The sequence below is a fragment of the Asterias amurensis genome, chromosome 15 (genome assembly GCF_032118995.1).
Source record: "Asterias amurensis chromosome 15, ASM3211899v1".
NCBI classification, from domain to species: domain Eukaryota; kingdom Metazoa; phylum Echinodermata; class Asteroidea; order Forcipulatida; family Asteriidae; genus Asterias; species Asterias amurensis.
Window position 1 is genome coordinate 10,176,388 of NC_092662.1, and position 21,385 is coordinate 10,197,772.

The 21,385-nt window shown below is 38.5% G+C and overlaps 1 protein-coding gene across 2 annotated transcripts in view; it reads left to right on the forward strand.

The window, feature by feature from the left end:
- Positions 1 to 4,581, forward strand: part of LOC139947836 (uncharacterized) — a 178,409-nt gene extending 173,828 nt beyond the window's left edge. For both annotated transcript variants that reach the window (XM_071945629.1, XM_071945631.1), the window contains one exon: positions 2,005 to 4,581. In XM_071945629.1, coding sequence (XP_071801730.1) covers positions 2,005 to 2,088 — 84 coding nt within the window. In that variant the 3' untranslated portion in view covers positions 2,089 to 4,581. The remainder of the gene's footprint in view (positions 1 to 2,004) is intronic.
- The last annotated feature ends 16,804 nt before the right edge of the window (positions 4,582 to 21,385 follow it).

A 21,385-nucleotide genomic window follows, 5' to 3' on the forward strand; every position in this document is an offset into this window, starting at 1 on the left:
TTGGCGCACATTTCTTTGTTTACAGGGAATGTACTATTCGTTTCACAAGGGCTTTTTGGCCCAAACTTTGATAACTGATAACTCCAAAACCGAAAGCGTCAGCAAACTAATATTTTTGGTTTATTCGTTTTGTTTGATGATGTATCTCACTCTAATTTTTTAGAAGAAGATCTGAGAACCCATTCTTACAGGCAGGGACTCTTAAACGTTACTCATTACTCAACGAACATTATGTTTGTGTTTCAGAGTAACAGTTAGTTACAGAATGTTGACAACTTTTTAACAGACGGAATAGTGACATAAATACTAATTGTTCATTATGTAATCAGATGACCAGGTGCTCTCCTTTTTATCCACATGGACCAAGAAGACTTGCCACTTGCAGAAACCAATGTGGATCGTCTTCCGCATCGCTGTGTTCAATCCGATCATTTTCAATTACAAGTTCGCATGTAATTTAGATCTTAACCCTGCCATGAATTGTTTAAGCAATCGTGATCACCATTACTCTTTGACTCCTCTTTGATCACTCTTTGAGTGGTCGATTCACAAAGAAATTGTTTGCCTCCAATTTCAATTCTAAATGTCTGCTGAAAACTGGATAGTGTTTTTAAGTTCGTTGAACTACTCAGTTTTTAGGTTCGTTGAACTACTCGAATTTTAACTTGGCAGAATGATGAATGTCCCACAATTCTACTTAAGAGTAGGCAGGGCAGGACAGGAGGGGACGTGTCAATGAACATTAACAACTCATTCACTTCAACCAATCACCCTGTCTTAGCAATTGATACAGCTTATTGCGATTCTATCTTGATTGAAACACATCAGGTTAATGGTAAATTGTCAACAGGTTTGTGAATATGTTTGACTGTCTGCTTGTGAAACTTACTATGGAAAAATCATGTCTTCATTACAGATGACTTCGACATTGATCTTTCAAAACACAATGTTTTTCTTTTTGTAAGAACCTAGTTGTAAGGCGAAAGAGAGAGTCACTCAAACAAACAGTAGTCTATTTCAATGGGGATTTAATGACTGAGTGGATGTCAATGTACATGTAGTCGTGTGAAATCCCTGATTTTGTTTTAAGTTTTCTGCATATTTTCCAGTTCAAATGACCAAGTGTACGAGATAAAAAGCATTGATAACCAAAATCTGATATTAAACAAACCTGGAGGATAATTTATTCTCGTTTGAAAAGCAACTTGCAGGCCAACACCGTGGAACAAACACTTCGATTCAGACATAATACCTTTAATATTAAATTTGCATTGGGGATAAAGAATATTCATTTTATTTTTTTACCCATGCAAATTGAACATCTACAATGTACATTGTATGTTTTAGCAGTACCCACTGCTAAAACATAGGATTCCAACTGCCTCTAACCACTGGGCAATCTCGGTGGTCTAGTTGGTATGACACTTCTCTAGAATTGCAAAGGTTGTGGGTTCGAATCCCACCCAATAAAACCTGCACATGATGACTTTTAACACTTTCTGGCTAACCATCTTGTTGTTCTTGGTGCCTACTACAATGCTTTAAATACTTTGCTCCATTACATCTCATCTTTACTTCGACCTTTCCCTAGCAAAATTACATTTGCTAGAGTTAAATCGATTTCTGAAAATGACATTTACAGGCCCATATCGGTTCTGCCTGTGGTCTGGAAATGGTCGGAAGAGTTAACACGATTTCAGACACAAACACTATGGCACTGCTTGGCCTTAGTAGTCAAGTTGGCAGACGTTTGTCGTGGAAGACAATGGCAAGTTTTAAAGCATCATTGACATCTTGTTGTCAGTTTGTTGGTGGTTATGTCTCATAACATCATACAGCATAGAACTCAAGTTGAATTGATTCCAAGCCAAGCTTTGATCTGGTGGGGATTTTGAAGTCGACCAAATCCTCTACTAACCTCAGTTTTGGACATAAAACATTTTAATTGAAACATTTTAATAAAATTATTTCTATCTGAATAATTTATGATCTTTTTGTGTACAGGATGCCCATGATATTGTGCTGCTAGAACAAGCAACTCATGCTTTGGATCCTATGGCATCAGGAGCAACATATAATCCTCTTTGATTGTTAAGTATAACCTTTCATTAATGTTGCAATTAGTTTAGGCAAATTTCAAAGAGATTTTAGATGTACACGCTCAGAAGTTATAAGATACATACAGTTAATTTGTCCATTCCTCAAATTATGTTGTATATGTTTTTCTGTCGAGCATGATGGTATTGTGCAGACTACATATATGGAACTTTCTTCACAAAGCAAATTCAAACAGTAAATTAAGTTTAAATCTGATTGTTACAATAAGAAGATTATTATTTCTTCACAAAGTGATAGGTGTTAATTTGACACAAGATAAATTTGAATAATAATGCAGCCATCTTGTGGGCCAGGGATACTTCCTTGGCATCCAACGTCCAAAAAACTTGCTATGCCGACCAATTTCAGTGAATGTGGAATCATGTTTGAGTGAAAAGGAGATCAAACAATTTGAAGGGTGTTTAACTCAGTTGTTAGGGGACTATAAAAAGGAACCCACTGAGTAAAAAGAATTTGGCAAACCTTTGTAGAAAAATTTAGACATTTAAACTTTGATCAAACCTAATTTGAAAACCGATGACTTCATTCCGTGTGCTTTTTTAGGACTGGCACTTGTATTTGTAAAATGCTCGACCAGAAGTATGTCACCCGCAGGTTTTCAAGTAAGATTTGTAAAATACTGGTTCTTCAGATGTTTTTTTTTTTTAATTATCCAATATGATAAAAGGCCTCGTGTGTCATGGTTTGTGAACAATGTTTTAATTAAACAAACAAATATTAAGGAAATTCATTAATTTTGTTTATACAAACCATTATTTTGCTGCTCCAATTTTCATGGTTTGTCATGGTTGGATTTTATAATTTATGAACCATGATTTTGTTTTTCGTGTTTTTAAATCAACTTTCATGGTTCAATTTTCACGGTTTGTAAACCATGTTTTTCATGCATCGATTTTCATGGTTTGTCAAAGCATGTCTTGAATATGCTTCAATTATCAAACAGGGTATCATGCATCAATTTTGATTTATATGGTTTATAAAACATGGTTTTCATGCATCAATTTTGATGGTTTGTACCATGGTTTTTATGGTTTATAATGATTTTCATTCATCATGGTTTTATAAACCCTGATCTTCATTCTTCAATTTTCATGTTTTAAAGTGTCTATGGACTTTTTTCTAACACAATGTCCACAGATTTGCATTAAACTTACACAGTTTGAAGATAATGATAGAAGAAAGCTTCGCTTAACATATTACTTACTGAGGTGCTGTACATGTAGTTATTGAGAAATGAGTAAAACAATGTCACAAAAATAAATTTTGTCTCAGTTTTAGCATGTAAAAAAACATATTAACCAGTTATCGTACATGTATGTTATGGTACATTACAATATCTTTTTATAACAATTTTTTACATGCTAGAATAATTCTCGTCTGAGACGAAAAAAAAAATTGTGACTTGTTTTACTCATTTCTCAAAAACTACGGAACCTCAGTAAGTAGAAGGGAAGCTTTCTTTATATCATTATCTTCAAACCCTGTACGTTTAATGTAAATCTGTGGACATTTCGAAAAAGTACCCGAATCCTTTAAAAAGGCTTACATTATTATTGTTTATTAACCATGTTCATGATTTTCATGCTGATTAACCATGTTTTTAAAAAAGTATCAATGATTATGGTTTCATTGTATGCATCAATTTTCATTGTTTAAAGCCATGACTTTCATTTTTAACCGGGGAGATTTTATGCCGAATAGATCGATTGGGCTACCAATGTTTACATGTGATCACAGGACCCGAGATGGGTATAGAAAAACACAGCTACACGATAAAGACATGGGATGACTTTTATCTTTCTGAGGTTCAGCCACAAGATGACTCAATCGAATAGATTTGAGTTGTGGAAAATCAACAAATGTATGTAATTACCTATTAAAAAAACATGAATAAAATTGTTTGAATAGTTTTATCACTATCCAAAATGAAGCTTGTATACACTCAAGGTCAATGACCTTGAAAAATAGTTGTTAAACAACATTTAAAGAAATTGCCATTGAAGGCTTTGTTGGTTTCTTTGAACCATGCGGTTTTAAAAAGTGGTTTTATACATTTGAATATTTGTTGTCCACAAAATGTGAGGGAGGGATGGAGACTTATATTTAGCAGTTAAATCACTTTAAAGAAACACACAATATTATATGCAAATGTTTGATGTGTTCACACATGAGCAAACATTTTGCCACAGAAGCAGTAATGGGTTTTAAGATCATGTTTGCTCCTGAAACATTTTTAACCAGGTTGGTTACTACAGAATTATTTGTAAGACTAAACAAAAATAATATTATAATTTAGACAATTTAGTTTGTATAGAGACAATAAAAAGTAGTTAGAATTATATCTGGACCGAGAACATGTTTCTTATTACAAAACACATTATTTAAAGGCACTGGCACCTGTGAAAATGTGGACTCGTCAATTGGTTGTCCAAGTTGCGAGAGAATAATAAAAAATATTTTAAAAACTTGTCACACAATATGTGTCCTTTCTGAGGTCTCTTAATTCAATTCAAATATTTAAGTGAGAAATTACTTCTTTCTAAAGAAAAACGAAGGAAAGTGTTTTTGTACAGCAAAGGTGACATGTCTTCCATGCGTTGTAATTTACACACCTTCCAGAACTCCTTCCTCTCCGGTGATCCTGATCTATACTCAGTCCAAGAAAACTGGGACTCATTCAAACCAGAACTTACAGCCTTGAACCAACATATCCCATCGAAGATGTCTAGGTCCAACCCATCAAAACCTTGGATCACCAGAGATGTAAGACGTCAAGCCAGAAAGAAACAAAAACTGTATAATAAGGCAAAGTCCTCTCAGAAAGCCAGTGATTGGATGGAATACAAGAACCAACAAAAGCAAATGCACAACAAATGCAGGAAAAACTACTGGTGCTTCCTAAATAGCATGTTGTCATGCTATTGTATCTTCCCTCAAGTTGGACGACAAGATCATTTTCTACAGCAAAGGTGTAACGAACAATTCCGGTCAGTCTTCACCTGCGAAAACTCTTCCAACATACCAAACCTTGGGGAGTCTGTCTTTCAACCTACAGTATAGACCCAAGCAAAGTCACCAACGCCAGGGTTCTCAAACTGCTACAATCCTTAGATGTTAGAAGGCAACTGGACCTGACTCGCTACCAGGCTGTGTTTTGAGAGAATTTGCAATCGAGATTGCACCAATACTTATCTATATCTTTCAAAAATCCTTGGTCACAGGCACTTTACCAACTGACTGGCGTGTCCCAAACATCTCACCCGTCTTCAAGAAGGGGGATAGGAGTATACCATCCAACTATCGTCCTAATGTATGTCGATCACTTCCATCTGTCGTAAGCTCCTAGAACACATCATCTTCAGTAACATCATGGCCCACTTCAACAATCACAACATCCTTGTTGATGCTCAGCATGGCTTTCGCCGAGGGTGCTCTTGCGAAACCCAACTCATCATAACAGCAGATGACTTGGCGAAACCATTGATAATCGTGAGCAGGTGGATGCGATTGTGCTAGACTTCTCCAAAGCCTTCGACCGAGTGCCTCATCAACGCCTAATCCGGAAACTCAATCACTATGGAGTTAAGGGATCTCTGCTCTCATGGACCCAAAACTTCTTGACACAGCGCTCCCAACGTGTTGTCACAGATGGCCAGTCTTCAGACTGGGTCCCAGTAACATCGGGGGTTCCACAGGGAACGTCCTCGGACCACTCCTCTTCCTCATTTTTATCAATGACTTACCAACCGGGATCACCTCTAAACTACGTCTGTTTGCAGATGACTGTCTAATTTATAGATCCATCTCATCCATCAATGACAGTGACATCTTACAGCATGATCTTGACCGTCTTCATCAATGGTCAGTTGACTGGCAAATGCAGTCAACATTAAAAAACGCCACATCATGAGGTTCACTCGCCGGCGCAAGAATACAAATACCCAATACCAACTGGGAGGCGACTGTCTATCTTCTGTCTCAGAATACCCTTATCTCAGCCTAACACTCTCGAACGACATGTCTTGGCAGAAACACATTGACAAGGTTACATGCAAAACCAATAAAATTCTAGGCCTGCTTCGTCGCAACTTGAGGAGCTGCTCACAAAAGATCAAGGAAAGAGCATACACTGGCCTCGTCAGACCTCATTTAGAGTATTGTAGCACTGTCTGGAGCCCTCACACTAAGAAAGACATCACTAGAGTAGAACAAATCCAGTGCTGTGCAGCCAGGTTTGTCTTCCATGAGTACCACCGAACGGAAAGTGTATTCAAAATGTAACAAGATCTACAATGGAAAACCCTAGAATGGAGACGACAAACTGCAAGCCTAACCCTACTCTACAAAATCCACTATAATATAGTCGCTATCGATCCTGCAGTCTACATTGTAATTCACACCAATGCTTCCCAGCAGCACAAGATCCTACCACCCAAACAAGTTCCAACTCATCACAAGCCACACCCAGCTTTCAAATTCTCCTTCTTCCCCCGGACTGTCTCAATGTGGAACACCCTCCCTGTGATTGTCCTCACTGCTCCATCTGTGATGGCCTTCCGGGAAGGAGTAGCTGCTAGCCTTTGAGCAGTGGAAGCTGTTTTTACTTGCACCGATGTCCTGCACAGTTGTATTGCCACCATTCATTTATATTACTTGTACTGTATAGCACTTTGTTCTTCAGGCTCTTTTGTTAGCCTGGAGGCACTTGTAATTTCCTACTGCTTGAGCACCAACCAACCACCCTTAGCTTTACGTCCAAACTTGTGGATTCTGCTGAGTAAACCAACGTAAACGTATTAGGCTACTTCAGAGGGGCCGTTTCTCTCAACAGCTCTGCAAGATGAGAACTCAGCTGAAAATTTGTTTGCTCTCATGAGTAAATTTACCATGATCTCAGGTCTGAATCTAAATGTGAGTAAATCACAAGCTATGTGGCTGGGCTCTAAACGGTTTTCCGCTGAAAAACCTTTTGATATTGAATGGTCTGACACTCCTATTAAGGCCAGGGGTTTCCCTTAACTTTTTTTTTCAATCGCCCGCCGGGCGAGTAAACCAAAATTCTCGATCGCCCGCAGGTTTTTTCACTAGCCCACATGTAATTATACACAAAATTTTAAAAACGAAAAAAAAAAAAAAAAAAAAAAAAAACCACGAAAGTGAAGCCCTTAAAATTGCTTTTTTTGAGGATTTTATATCTGAATTTTTACCTTAAACTATCCCTTTTCCATCAACAACAACTTTAATGACTTCGTGGTTAGGGGGTCGGTTGATTTGAACATGTTTTGAACTCCGTTTGCAACAAAATCTTCATGAATCAACGATCAGTCAACAACGCACATCGAGAAATAATTTAATGAACTTTGCCCCGCAACGCCCTCTGTTGGCAAAAGTTGTCCATGTTATTGGTTGTCCAAGGCTGTACATTGGCACAGTCTGTAGTCATTATGCACAACGTTCGGCAATTCTTCACTCCGTTCGTGAATATGTACTGCATTGAAGTCTAGTCAAGAACATAATGAATATGGAATTATTAACAGCCATCAACGGCCAATCACAGCGTGCAGAGAGTTGATCAGAATGGACTTTGGACGACTGTGTGCGTTGTGTATATTATGTGCTGTGCATACTGCATGGATGTACCACCAGTGGGCGACCGTGTACTGTGAGGATACTCAGCACACCATGTGGTTTGTGCATCGTGTTTTCAATTGATTGTACGTGTTTTCTGAAACGAACGACAGCAATTCCGGTCCCGATCACGACAAAATTAAATCTAGCAAGTATCTAGAATTGTCAAACTTACTGTTTTAAAAGCTTCAGTAAAAGTTTTCTGTGGGATTTTGCCACTGAACCCTTATTTATATGTGAAAAGGAATAATTATTTGACTCGCCCGGCGGGCTAGTGAGAAAGGGTTTTCAGTCGCCCGCCGCTATTTTCACTCGCATTTGGCGATCGGGCGACCGCTAATTTCGAACCCTGATTAGGCACTGGGTGTTTATTTCTCTTATAAGGATGACGCAGCTGAAAATAGGAACTTTGAGCCTAAAATCAAGATTCTGAAAACCACTCTCAATATTTGTAAGTCTAGACGTTTGACCTGGTCCGGTAAAATTCTGTTGGTCAAAACTGTCTCAATTATTGTATTTAGCCTCGGTAATTTCAGTTCCTACATATGTTGTTTAGCAGGTCAACAAAATTATTTATGATTTCATCTAGACATATATCTCTCCTTATGGCGGTAATATGATTTTCCATTGTAATGTTAAATTTAGCCAAGTGTGTCACATTCACACATGCATACATACAGGACTAGCGCCCTCTAGAGTCTAACCCCTACTCAAGTACCTTTTCCATCAAGATGGCAGCCAAGTGTTAACGTGATTAAAACTACCAAAGTTCATGATACAAGCTGAGTCCCTCTCTCTCTCTAAATGCCAGCAGGAGGCATTACATGGTGGCAGCGGTAAACTGAAGAGTTATGTGAGTAGCAAAACAAAGTCATCATATCAATAAAAGTGTGATTTTCTTGCCGTTTTTGCTCACGTAAACAAAACGTTGAAAACAGAACTGAGAACTTTAATTATACTATACTGTGTAATACAATATTACGATGGCGTTCAGCTCTGCAGTCTCAGCCCCCCAGATTGACTGGGAATCGCCAGATATTGTGGCAACGTTCTCCAGGTTCAAACAAAAGTGTGAACTAATGTTTTGCAGCGTACTAAAATCAGCAAATGATGAAGAGAGAGCAAGCTATCTCCTCCTATGGGTAGGAGAACAAGGTTTAGATAAATACAACAGCTGGACCTTTGAAGAAGAGGAAGACAGAAAAAAGCCAGATAAGCTACTGTCCCGCTTCCAGAAACACTTGGAACCAAGGTCAAACCATCGTATCTACCGATACAAATTGCAAGACATGCGACAGAACATCGATGAGGCAGCTGATGATTTTGTAACGAAGATGAAAGCCATAGCTGTCAAATGCAAATACAGAGACGACAAAGAAATGGAAGATCGTCTTGTTGACCAGTTGATCTGGGGTTCGTCACACAAAGACGTACAAAAAGTGCTGATAGGAAGGGATGAGAACCTAACGCTAAATGATGCCATCGACGTTGCTCAAAGCCATGAAGCAACTACAAATCAACTCAAGTCCCTACCAGAAACAAGCCGCAACTCAAACACAGCCGGCAAGACTGAACAGTCCATAAACGCATCACGCACAACCAGATCCAAACAGCCAGGAAAAGGAAACAAACCGCCTACATGCTACAATTGCGGCCGGGTGCATGATCTAAAACCAAAGAGCAACTGCCCCGCCTATGGTAGTACTTGCCGAAACTGTGGGAAAGAGAACCACTGGCAATCGGTATGCAGATCTGGGAAACCCCCAAAAGGCAAACCTCCCCACAAATCTCCACACAGACGAGTGCATTACCTTGACGAAGAGGAAATTGTTGATGAATACCTCACCATTGGCACCATAGAAGTCAGCAGTATTGATTCATCCAACGACACGAGAGATGAAGTTTTTGCAAAGTTACGCATAAACCAGAAAGGCAGAAAACCAATCATGCTCCGGTGCAAAGTAGACACTGGTGCTCAGAGCAACCTTCTGCCAGTCCATCTTTTCCGCATCATTTTTCCAGAGAAATTGGACAGTAACGGAAATCCAGAGCCCAGCACGCTGGAAACAAGCAAAATGGCACTCACTGCATATGGTGGATCCAAAATCAAGCAACTGGGCACAGTGAAAATTCCCTGCATGTACAACGACACACAGCACAACTGCGTTTTCTACGTCACTGATGCAGCGGGCCCAGCAATCCTTGGCCTAAAGACATGCCAAGCCCTGAACTTGATCACACTACACTGTGCAGTGGAAACAACAACTGTGGTGGAAAATGAGCAAACAAATAATCCTGTCCAACTTCAACAGGAAAAGCTCATGAAAGATACATGCAGCGGTCAACGCGTCCACTTCGCTGACCCATCGGTGACGAGAACTGAATCACCAACACCACATCGTTCTCCAAAATACATCCACAGAAATACACCACTTCTCGAGAGGTCGAATATCGGGAGTAAATCTGACCTTCTCGAAATGTATCCCGATTGTTTCGATGGCACTGTTGGCTGCTTTGAGAACTTTAAATACCACATCACTCTCGATCCGGAAGCCAGACCGGTTATACACCCACCACGTAGGGTTCCCTTGGAGATCAGAGATAAACTCAAGGGAGAGTTAGATGAGATGGAATCCAAAGCGATTATCATGAAAGTTTCCAAGCCAACAGACTGGGTTAACTCACTGGTGATACGTGAGAAAGCGAACGGCCGACTGCGCCTATGTCTAGATCCCAAGGACCTCAACCGAGCCATCAAAAGAGATCACTACCCTGTGCCTACTCTCGAAGAAATCACACCTAAGCTATCCGGTGCTAAAATGTTTAGCAAGCTTGATGCCAGAAACGGCTATTGGAATGTCGAACTAGATGAACAATCTATGTACCTCACCACATTCAACACCCCTTTTGGCCGATACCGATTCTTGAGAATGCCCTTTGGTCTCAGGATGAGTCAGGATGTCTTTCAACAAAAGATAGACGAAACCTATCGTGGCTGTGAAGGTACTGTGGGCATCGCTGACGATATACAAGTATTCGGCAAAAGCGCAAGAGACCATGACATACACCTTCATGAAGCTATGGAAAGCACCAGACGTGCAGGGATCAAGTTGAATGCCGAAAAATGCATCATGAAAACGACTGAATGTAGTTTCTGCGGACTGATATACTCACCCGATGGAGTGAGGCCCAACCCAGAAAAAGTAAAGGCGGTTGAAATGATGCAGCCCCCAGGTGATAGGAAACAACTGCGAACCTTCCTAGGGCTGGTCAACTACATGGGCCCATTCATCCCTCAATTAGCTGAACACTCCGCATCACTGCGGACACTCCTTCGTGAAGATGTTGAGTACATCTGGTCTCCATCACACACAAAAGTGTTCAACTCCATCAAAGCTCTGATAGCATCAGACACCACACTCGCTTACTACGACCAGAAGCAGCCTGTAGTACTGCAAGTTGACGCATCAACCAGAGGACTAGAAGCAACCCTAGTACAAAAAGGTCGTCCGATAGCATTTGCATCAAAAGCTCTCACACCAGCAGAGACACGATATGCAAACATAGAGCGAGAATTACTAGCAGTCCTATACGGATGTGAGAAGTTTCATACTTACCTGTACGGTAGAAGATTTCTCGTGGAAAGTGACCACCGCCCACTCCAGCATATCCACAAGAAAAACTTAATGGAGGCCCCACCACGACTACAGCGCATACTTCTGCGTCTACAGGCTTACGATATAGAAATACGCTACAAGCCTGGTAAAGAGATGGTCGTTGCGGATGCACTCTCACGACTCTCCCCAGTGGAAAAGCATGAGATACCAGAGATGAAAGTCCGTATACACCATGTCGTGAGCGTGACACCAACAAAGTTGGAGCTGATAAGGCAAGAGACAGCCACAGACATGCCCCTCCAGCTGCTGAAACAACAAGTCACAGACGGCTGGCCTGACAGTATCAAGAAAATACAATGCTCCATCAGACCATACTGGTCAGTCCGAGATGACGTAGCCATAGAAGACGGCACAGTCCTGGTTGGCAGTAGAATCGTGATTCCAAATTCTCTGCGACAGAACATACTACAACAGATCCACAGCGGTCACCAGGGCATCGACAAGTGCAAGCTGCGTGCAAAATCTTGTGTCTACTGGCCAGGTATATACAAAGACATTGACAATATGGTGACAAATTGCCATGCATGCCAGAAATACCAGCGTTCTCAGCAGCGTGAACCAATGATCAGTATGGAAGTTCCACCACGTCCATGGCACACCCTTGGAGCTGACCTCTTCCACCACGACAAGGTCTGGTACCTGATCATCGCGGATTATTACTCCAAATTTCCGTTTATCCGCAAACTTGAAAACCTCACTGCAAGCACCATCACAAGAGTTTCACGTGTGCTCTTTGCCAAACAAGGCATCCCAGAGGTTATCATATGTGACAATGGCACGCAGTTTACCTCTTCCCAATTCCGAGCCCTAGCACAGCAGTACGGATTTCGGATCCAAACTTCTTCACCCTACTACCCCAGAGGTCATGGATTCATTGAAAGACATATCCAAACAGTGAAGAGAATCCTCACCAAATGCAGAGAGTCAGGGGACGATCCCAACTTAGCCCTTCTAACTCTCCGTGCAACTCCACTCAAGTCAAACCTTGCATTCCCTGCTGAGCTACTGAACAGAAGAAAGTACAAGACGACACTACCTTCAGTACATCACCCCCACCAGACCGTGACGATGTGCGAGATATACTGCAGGCAGACCAGTCTTCGCAAACGCAATACTACAACAGACGCTCTACCAGTACCCCTATTCAAGAACTCCTCAACGACCAACCCATCTACATCCAAAATCCGATTAACAAAACCTGGAGCCAAGGTAGAGTTATGAGCAAATCAACTACTCCTCGATCCTACAATGTGGAAACGGAAAGTGGAAGTCGGCTCAGACGAAACAGGATTCATCTGCGACCAGCTCCCCTGAGTTCTGCCAAACCAACTCCTGTTCACAATGCTCCTTCACAACCCCAGAGCAGACCGCTTTCTAACCGCCCCTCAGGAACACCGACAGTGACGCGATCAGGCAGGAGAGTGAACAAGCCAAACAGACTTGATTTGTAACAACATACCATCATGTTACTAAACACAACAAATAAACACACAATCAGACACACAGTCATACAATAAAGAACAGTTTAATTTGTAAGTTTAATCAACCTGGACTCTTATAAACAAAACCATGTTTCTCCGGAGGACTGAACTTTTTAAGGAAAAACTGGACTAATGAACATTTGATTTAAAAGATTTGAGATTAATCTTCATTTCCATTGTATTAATCTTTAAAGAAAAGGGAATGTCACATTCACACATGCATACATACAGGACTAGCGCCCTCTAGAGTCTAACCCCTACTCATGTACCTTTTCCATCAAGATGGCAGCCAAGTGTTAACGTGATTAAAACTACCAAAGTTCATGATACAAGCTGAGTCCCTCTCTCTCTCTAAATGCCAGCAGGAGGCATTACAAAGTGAATAAGTGGAATTATATTCCCTTGTTTTACAGGGAGGTGCTCATCTCGTATTTTGATCTGGTAAAACCAAGGGATGTAAAGATTACTTCACAGTGTATTTATAACAACCACTGTATTAATATTAACGGTAAACCCTTTTTTTTTTAAAAGGCTGTATAATGCTGGTTATGGTTCTATTGAGTGATTTGTATTGTGAGAGTGGTGCTTTGATCCCCTTTTCTGAATGGACTAGGAGGGGTCTTTCAACTAAGGATTATTTGCATTGGAGGGGAGTTATGTCATCCATCCCAACAAATTGGAAACATATCCTCAGCCAGGGCTTTGAAAGAAATATATGCATTGCCAAAGGTTTCATTGTACAGAATAATGGAGAGACTCATATTGACACTTTATCAACCAAGATGATTTACCAGATCTTTATTAATAGATTTAGGGAAGTCCAGAAGAAATACACTGATGTTTTTAACATTGATGATGGATGAGTGGAGCGAAATTTATTATTTGCCATTTAAACCCTGTGCTGAGGTTTGCAGAACAAGGATTTTTCAATACAAAATCAATGTTAATTGTTTGATGACTAATAGTAGGCTTTGCAAGATGAGGATTATTTCTAATGATAAGTGTTTTTTTTGTGAAACTCACCTGAAACAATGAGGCATATGTTTTATGATGGCACTTTTGTTAAGACTTTCTGGACGAATGCAGAGAACTGGTGGGAGAAATATTTCATGTTGCCATCCAATTGGATTATAAATCTATCATTTTTGGCATTGATGTACATAACTCTGGGGTACTGTTGGAAAATTTATGTATTATTTTGGCGAAGAAAGCCATCTATAATTGTAGGTTCAAAAACAAGAAACCGGATATGACCTCCTTTTTGAACTTAGTTAAGTTTCACTACACATTGGAGAAAAAAATAGCTTTGGGCAACAACAACCTGTACAATAAGATGCCAGGTTGCCGGATTGTCTGTTTATTGTTTTAGTCTCCTTTTTGTTTTTCCTTGGTATGTAGCAGCTTGAGGTACATATGTTCCTCAATAAAGAATTAATCCCAGATCAATCTGAGGGTTTCGAAATGTTTTCCATCTCCAATCATGCTGAGATTGAACCAGCAGTTTGAGATCACCTATATTTCTTTGAACAAAATTCAGCATGGGGCAATCTGAGAGTATTTAAAAAACTCGTCTCTGATCACCTTAAGATTAAACCAGCAGTTTAAGAAAACCTATCTTCTTCAATAAAGAATCTGAGACTTTTTACAGTTGTTTGTCTCCGATCACGCTAAGATTGATAGCACCCATATTTCTTTAAACAAAATTCATCTTGGGGCAATTCTGAGATTGAACCCAAAGCTTGAGAACACCTATGTTCCTTCACACAAAAATAATCTTTAGTTTAATGCGAGAGTTTAACAAAATGTTTGTCTCTGATCATGCTTAAGATTGAACCAGCAGCTTGAGAACACCCATATTCTTAAAATAAAGAACTCATCTTGGGGCAATCTGAAAGATTTTGAAGTTGCAAACCCATTTTTATGAGGGCCGTTTATGACTAAATGAGCAAAACTATATATATAAGAGCCATATATATAAGAGCAAAACCATATTTATAGGAGCAAAACTATATATAAAGGAGCAAACCCATATATATAGGAGCAAACCCATATATATATAGGAGCAAACCCATATATATAGGAGCAAACCCATATATAAAGGAGCAAACCCGTATATATAAGGAGCAAAACCATATACAAGAGCAAACCAACCGCAAATACATATAAAGGACCAAAAACCTCAAATATATATGACAAACACAAATATATTTAACAGCGCCCTCTATAGTGGACGTAGTTTCATATATGTATAAGACATGTGCACCCATATAATTGATATAAGACATAAAGTCTTAATACAAAGGACGTCAACAGCCGTCAAAGGTTAAAATCGGGAACGAAAATCATCGAGCCGTAAATTCAGCCTTTGTCTGACACTTGGTAATCATTGCGCACGTTTCGCTGGGAATGGGAAAGGGAGAGGTGGACCGACACGACTGACCGACGCTAGCACTCGGGCTAGCTGGAAATGGGCAGCCGATCCGATCTGATCAGTGTGCATGCTACACGTACACCGACAGCGATTCCTCTCTTCAATACTATCTCCATGATACTATAGTGTAAAAGCAATTTAGGATAACGGGAAAATTGTTCACAATCAACTATAAATCAACTATCCAACCTTTTTACACCGTGTGTTCGAAATATTAAAAGTTTTGGTTTACGCTGTGAGGTAATCTTCAGATTTTCTGAAGCAGCACTTTAAAGGAAGAAGACGAGAGATAGTCCGCCATTTACTTTGCTAAAGTATGAACGACATTGGAGCGACATCATATGTTTTCATTACTTTCATTGGTTCTTGTTCTTATTCTTTATTTGGCCATTAAACAATTACAAATACAAGCAGACAGTATGTCAAATATAAGTACATGTACAAAAGTAAAGCAAGAAAAACGGTAAGGGCACAGGAAATTATAAAAACAACCCTAATGTGATGGCCAGGATGGTATTTTAATGAATATTCAGAAGCTAGTATGCCGTGCAAAATAAATAAAAAATCTCATTCAATTATATTAAACAAATTAATTACAATTAAAGTCACGCCGTCGCAACGTGTCGGTCCCCCGCCTCTCCCTTTCCCATTCCCAGCGAAACGTGCGCAATGATTACCAAGTGCCAGAAAAAGGCTGAATTTACGGCTCGGTGATTTGACGTCCTTTGTATGAGACTTTTATAAGCGTTTACGAATCGAAGGCTCAGGCTTCAGGCTTGGGATTTTCAGGTTCCGGCTCAGTGAGGCTCAGGCTTCACAAAAAACAACATGGCGACGAAATTGTTTCGAACACTTCGGCTTCACTGGCTTAGGCTTCATGTGGCCCGCGTGGTGGATCATGGGGGAAATAATAATGCACGAGAACAAACGAGTGCGTCAAATGATCTTCTCAGAGTTCGCCTAGATTCAACCAGTAGCTTCAGAATAACCATGTTTCTTAGTACAGAAATAATCTCAGCTCAATCTGAAAAATGAAATAAAAATGATCATCTCAGAGTCCGCCTAGATTAAACCAGTGGCTTCAGAACACCCATTTTTCTTAGCTCAATCTGAACAATGGTGGATCATGGGGGAAATAATAACGCACGAGAACAAACGAGTATGGCACGCCAAAGCGGAATTTATTCAACACTGCACGGAATCTGCGTCAACATAAAAAATATATCACAACATAACATACTGTTCAACATTCAACCGAATTAGTGGCAACAAATTTAAATTGTGTCAACATGGTTCAACATTACAAAATATCCTTCTACCCACGTGAAATATATATCAACATTGTTATAAAATATCCTTTAACCCGCAAAAAATATATATTAACATTGTTACAAAATATCCTTTCTACCCACATAAAATAATGATCAACATTGTTACAAAATATCCTTCAACCCGCAAAAAATATGAGTCAACATTGTTACAAAATGTCCTTCAACCCGCCAAAAATATATATCATTTTTTAAATACCTGTCAACAAGTTTGTGAAAAAATATTTGTCAACATTTTTGGAAACTATATATCAATATTAAAAACAAAAAATACTTCTGGTTATTTAAACTATAGAAAAGTACGTGTCAACATGGTCCAAACTATTATTGTTCAGTAAAAAAATGATCGTCTCAGATCCCACTTAGATTCAACCAGTAACTTCAGAACACCCATGTTTCTTAGTACAGAATTAATCTCAGCTCAATCTGAACAATTGAAAAAAATGATCGTCTCAGATCCCACTTAGATTCAACCATTAGCTTCAGAACACCCATGTTTCTTAGTACAGAACTAATCTCAGCTCAATCTGAACAATTTTAAAATATAATTGTCTCAGATTCCACTTAGATTCAACCAGTGGCTTCAGAACACCAATGTTTCTTAGTACAGAAATAATCTCAGCTCAATCTGAAAGATTTTAAAAAATGATCATATCAGATCCCACTTAGATTCAACCAGTAGCTTCAAAACACCCATGTTTCTTAGTACAGATTAAATCTTAGCTCAATCTGAACAATAAAAAAAATGATCGTTTCAGATTCCCCTTAGATTCAACCAGTAGCTTCACAGCACCCGTGTTTCTTAGTACAGAATTAATCTCAGCTCAATCTGAAAAATTTTAAATTATAATCGTCTCGGATCCCACTAGATTCAACCAGTGGTTTCAGAACACCCATATTTCTTAGTACAGAATAAATCTCAGCTCAATCTGAACAATTTTAAATTATAATCGTCTTAGATTCGACTTAGATTCGACCGGTAGCTTCACAACACCCGTGTTTCTTAGTACAGAACTAATCTCAGCTCAATCTGAATTTTTTTTTTAAATAATTGTCTCAGATTCCACTTAGATTCAACCAGTAGCTTCACAACACCCATGTTTCTTAGTACAGAAATAATCTCAGCTCAATCTGAAAGATTTTAAAAAATGATCATATCAGATCCCACTTAGATTCAACCAGTAGCTTCAAAACACCCATGTTTCTTAGTACAGATTAAATCTTAGCTCAATCTGAACAATAAAAAAAAAAATCGTCTCAGGTCCAACTTAGATTCAACCAGCAGCTTCACAACACCCATGTTTCTTAGTACAGATTTAATCTCAGCTCAATCTGAACAATAAAAAAAAAATGATCATCTCAGATTCCACTTAGATTCAACCAGTGGCTTCACAACACCCATGTTTCTTAGTACAGAATTAATCTCAGCTCAATCTGAACAATTTTAAATTATAATCGTCTCAGATCCCACTTAGATTCAACCAGTAGCTTTAGAACACCCATGTTTCTTAGTACAGATTTAATCTCAGCTCAATCTGAACAATTAAAAAAAATTATCGTCTCAGATCCCACTTAGATTCAACCTTTAGCTTCAGAACACCCATGTTTCTTAGTACAGAACTAATCTCAGCTCAATCTGAACAATTTTAAAATATAATTGTCTCAGATTCCACTTAGATTCAACCAGTGGCTTCAGAATACCCATGTTTCTTAGTACAGATTTAATCTCAGCTCAATCTGAAAAATAATAAAAAAATGATCTTCTCAGATCCAACTTAGATTCAACCAGCAGCTTCACAACACCCATGTTTCTTAGTACAGATTTAATCTCAGCTCAATCTGAACAATAAAAAAAAAATGATCATCTCAGATTCCACTTAGATTCAACCAGTGGCTTCACAACACCCATGTTTCTTAGTACAGAATTAATCTCAGCTCAATCTGAACAATTTTAAATTATAATTGTCTCAAATTCCACTTAGATTTAACCAGTGGCTTCAGAACACCCATGTTTCTTAGTACAGATTTAATCTCAGCTCAATCTGAACAATTAAAAAAAATGATCGTCTCAGATCCCACTTAGATTCAACCTTTAGCTTCACAACACCCATGTTTCTTAGTACAGAATTAATCTCAGCTCAATCTGAACAATTTTAAATTATAATCGTCTCAGATCCCACTTAGATTCAACCAGTAGCTTTAGAACACCCATGTTTCTTAGTACAGATTTAATCTCAGCTCAATCTGAACAATTCAAAAAATGATCGTCTCAGATCCCACTTAGATTCAACCAGTAGCTTCAGAATGCCCATGTTTCTTAGTAGAGAACTAATCTCAGCTCAATCTGAACAATTAAAAAAAATTATCGTCTCAGATCCCACTTAGATTCAACCTTTAGGTTCAGAACACCCATGTTTCTTAGTACAGATTTAATCTCAGCTCAATCTGACCAATTTTAAATTATAATCGTCTCAGATCCCACTTAGATTCAACCAGTAGCTTCAGAATACCCATGTTTCTTAGTACAGAATTAATCTCAGCTCAATCTGAACAATTAAAAAAAATTATCGTCTCAGATCCCACTTAGATTCAACCTTTAGCTTCAGAACACCCATGTTTCTTAGTACAGAACTAATCTCAGCTCAATCTGAACAATTTTAAAATATAATTGTCTCAGATTCCACTTAGATTCAACCAGTGGCTTCAGAACATCAATGTTTCTTAGTACAGAAATAATCTCAGCTCAATCTGAAAGATTTTAAAAAATGATCATATCAGATCCCACTTAGATTCAACCAGTAGCTTCAAAACACCCATGTTTCTTAGTACAGATTAAATCTTAGCTCAATCTGAACAATAAAAAAAAATTATCGTCTCAGATTCCACTTAGATTCAACCAGTAGCTTAAGAATACCCAAGTTTCTTAGTACAGATTTAATCTCAGCTCAATCTGAAAAATAATAAAAAAATGATCGTCTCAGATCCAACTTAGATTCAACCAGCAGCTTCACAACACCCATGTTTCTTAGTACAGAATTAATCTCAGCTCAATCTGAACAATTTTAAATTATAATTGTCTCAAATTCCACTTAGATTCAACCAGTGGCTTCAGAGCACCCATGTTTCTTAGTACAGAATTAATCTCAGCTCAATCTGAACCATTAAAAAAAGATCAACTCAGAGTCCGCCTAGATTCAACCAGTAGCTTCAGAATAACCATGTTTCTTAGTACAGAATTAATCTCAGCTCAATCTGAACAATTTTAAATTATAATCGTCTCGGATCCCACTAGATTCAAGCAGTAGCTTTAGAACACCCATATTTCTTAGTACAGAATTAATCTCAGCTCAATCTGAACAATTAAAAAAAAGATCAACTCAGAGTCCGCCTAGATTCAACCAGTAGCTTCAGAATAACCATGTTTCTTAGTACAGAACTAATCTCAGCTCAATCTGAATTTTTTTTTAAAATAATTGTCTCAGATCCCAATTAGATTCAACCAGTAGCTTCACAACACCCATGTTTCTTAGTACAGAATAAATCTCAGCTCAATCTGAACAATTTTAAAAAATGATCGTCTCAGATCCCACTTAGATTCAACCAGTAGCTTTAGAACACCAATGTTTCTTAGTACAGATTTAATCTCAGCTCAATCTGAACAATTAAAATAAATGATCGTCTCAGATCCCACTTAGATTCAACCAGTAGCTTCAGAACACCCATGTTTCTTAGTACAGAATTAATCTCAGCTCAATCTGAACAATTAAAAAAAAGATCAACTCAGAGTCCGCCTAGATTCAACCAGTAGCTTCAGAATAACCATGTTTCTTAGTACAGAATTAATCTCAGCTCAATCTGACAAATTTTAAATTATAATCGTCTCGGATCCCACTAGATTCAACCAGTAGCTTTAGAACACCCATATTTCTTAGTACAGAATTAATCTCAGCTCAATCTGAACAATTAAAAAAATGATCAACTCAGAGTCCGCCTAGATTCAACCAGTAGCTTCAGAATAACCATGTTTTTTAGTACAGAATTAATCTCAGCTCAATCAGAACAATTTTAAATTATAATCGTCTTAGATTCGACTTAGATTCGACCAGTAGCTTCACAACACCCGTGTTTCTTAGTACAGAACTAATCTCAGCTCAATCTGAATTTTGTTTTAAAATAATTGTCTCAGATCCCACTTAGATTCAACCAGTAGCTTCACAACACCCATGTTTCTTAGTACAGAATTAATCTCAGCTCAGTCTGAACAATTTTAAATTACAATTGTCTCAAATTCCACTTAGATTCAACCAGTGGCTTCAGAATAACCATGTTTCTTAGTACAGAATTAATCTCAGCTCAATCTGAAAAATTTTAAATTATAATTGTCTCAAATTCCACTTAGATTCAACCAGTGGCTTCAGAACACCCATGTTTCTTAGTACAGAATTAATCTCAGCTCAATCTGAACAATTAAAAAAATGATCGTCTCAGATCCCACTTAGATTCAACCAGTAGCTTTAGAACACCCATTGTTCTTAGTACAGATTTAATCTCAGCTCAATCTGAAAAATAATAAAAAAATAATCGTCTCAGATCCAACTTTGATTCAACCAGCAGCTTCACAACACCCATGTTTCTTAGTACAGAATTAATCTCAGCTCAATCTGAACAATTTTAAATTATAATCGTCTCAGATCCCACTTAGATTCAACAGGAGCTTTAGAA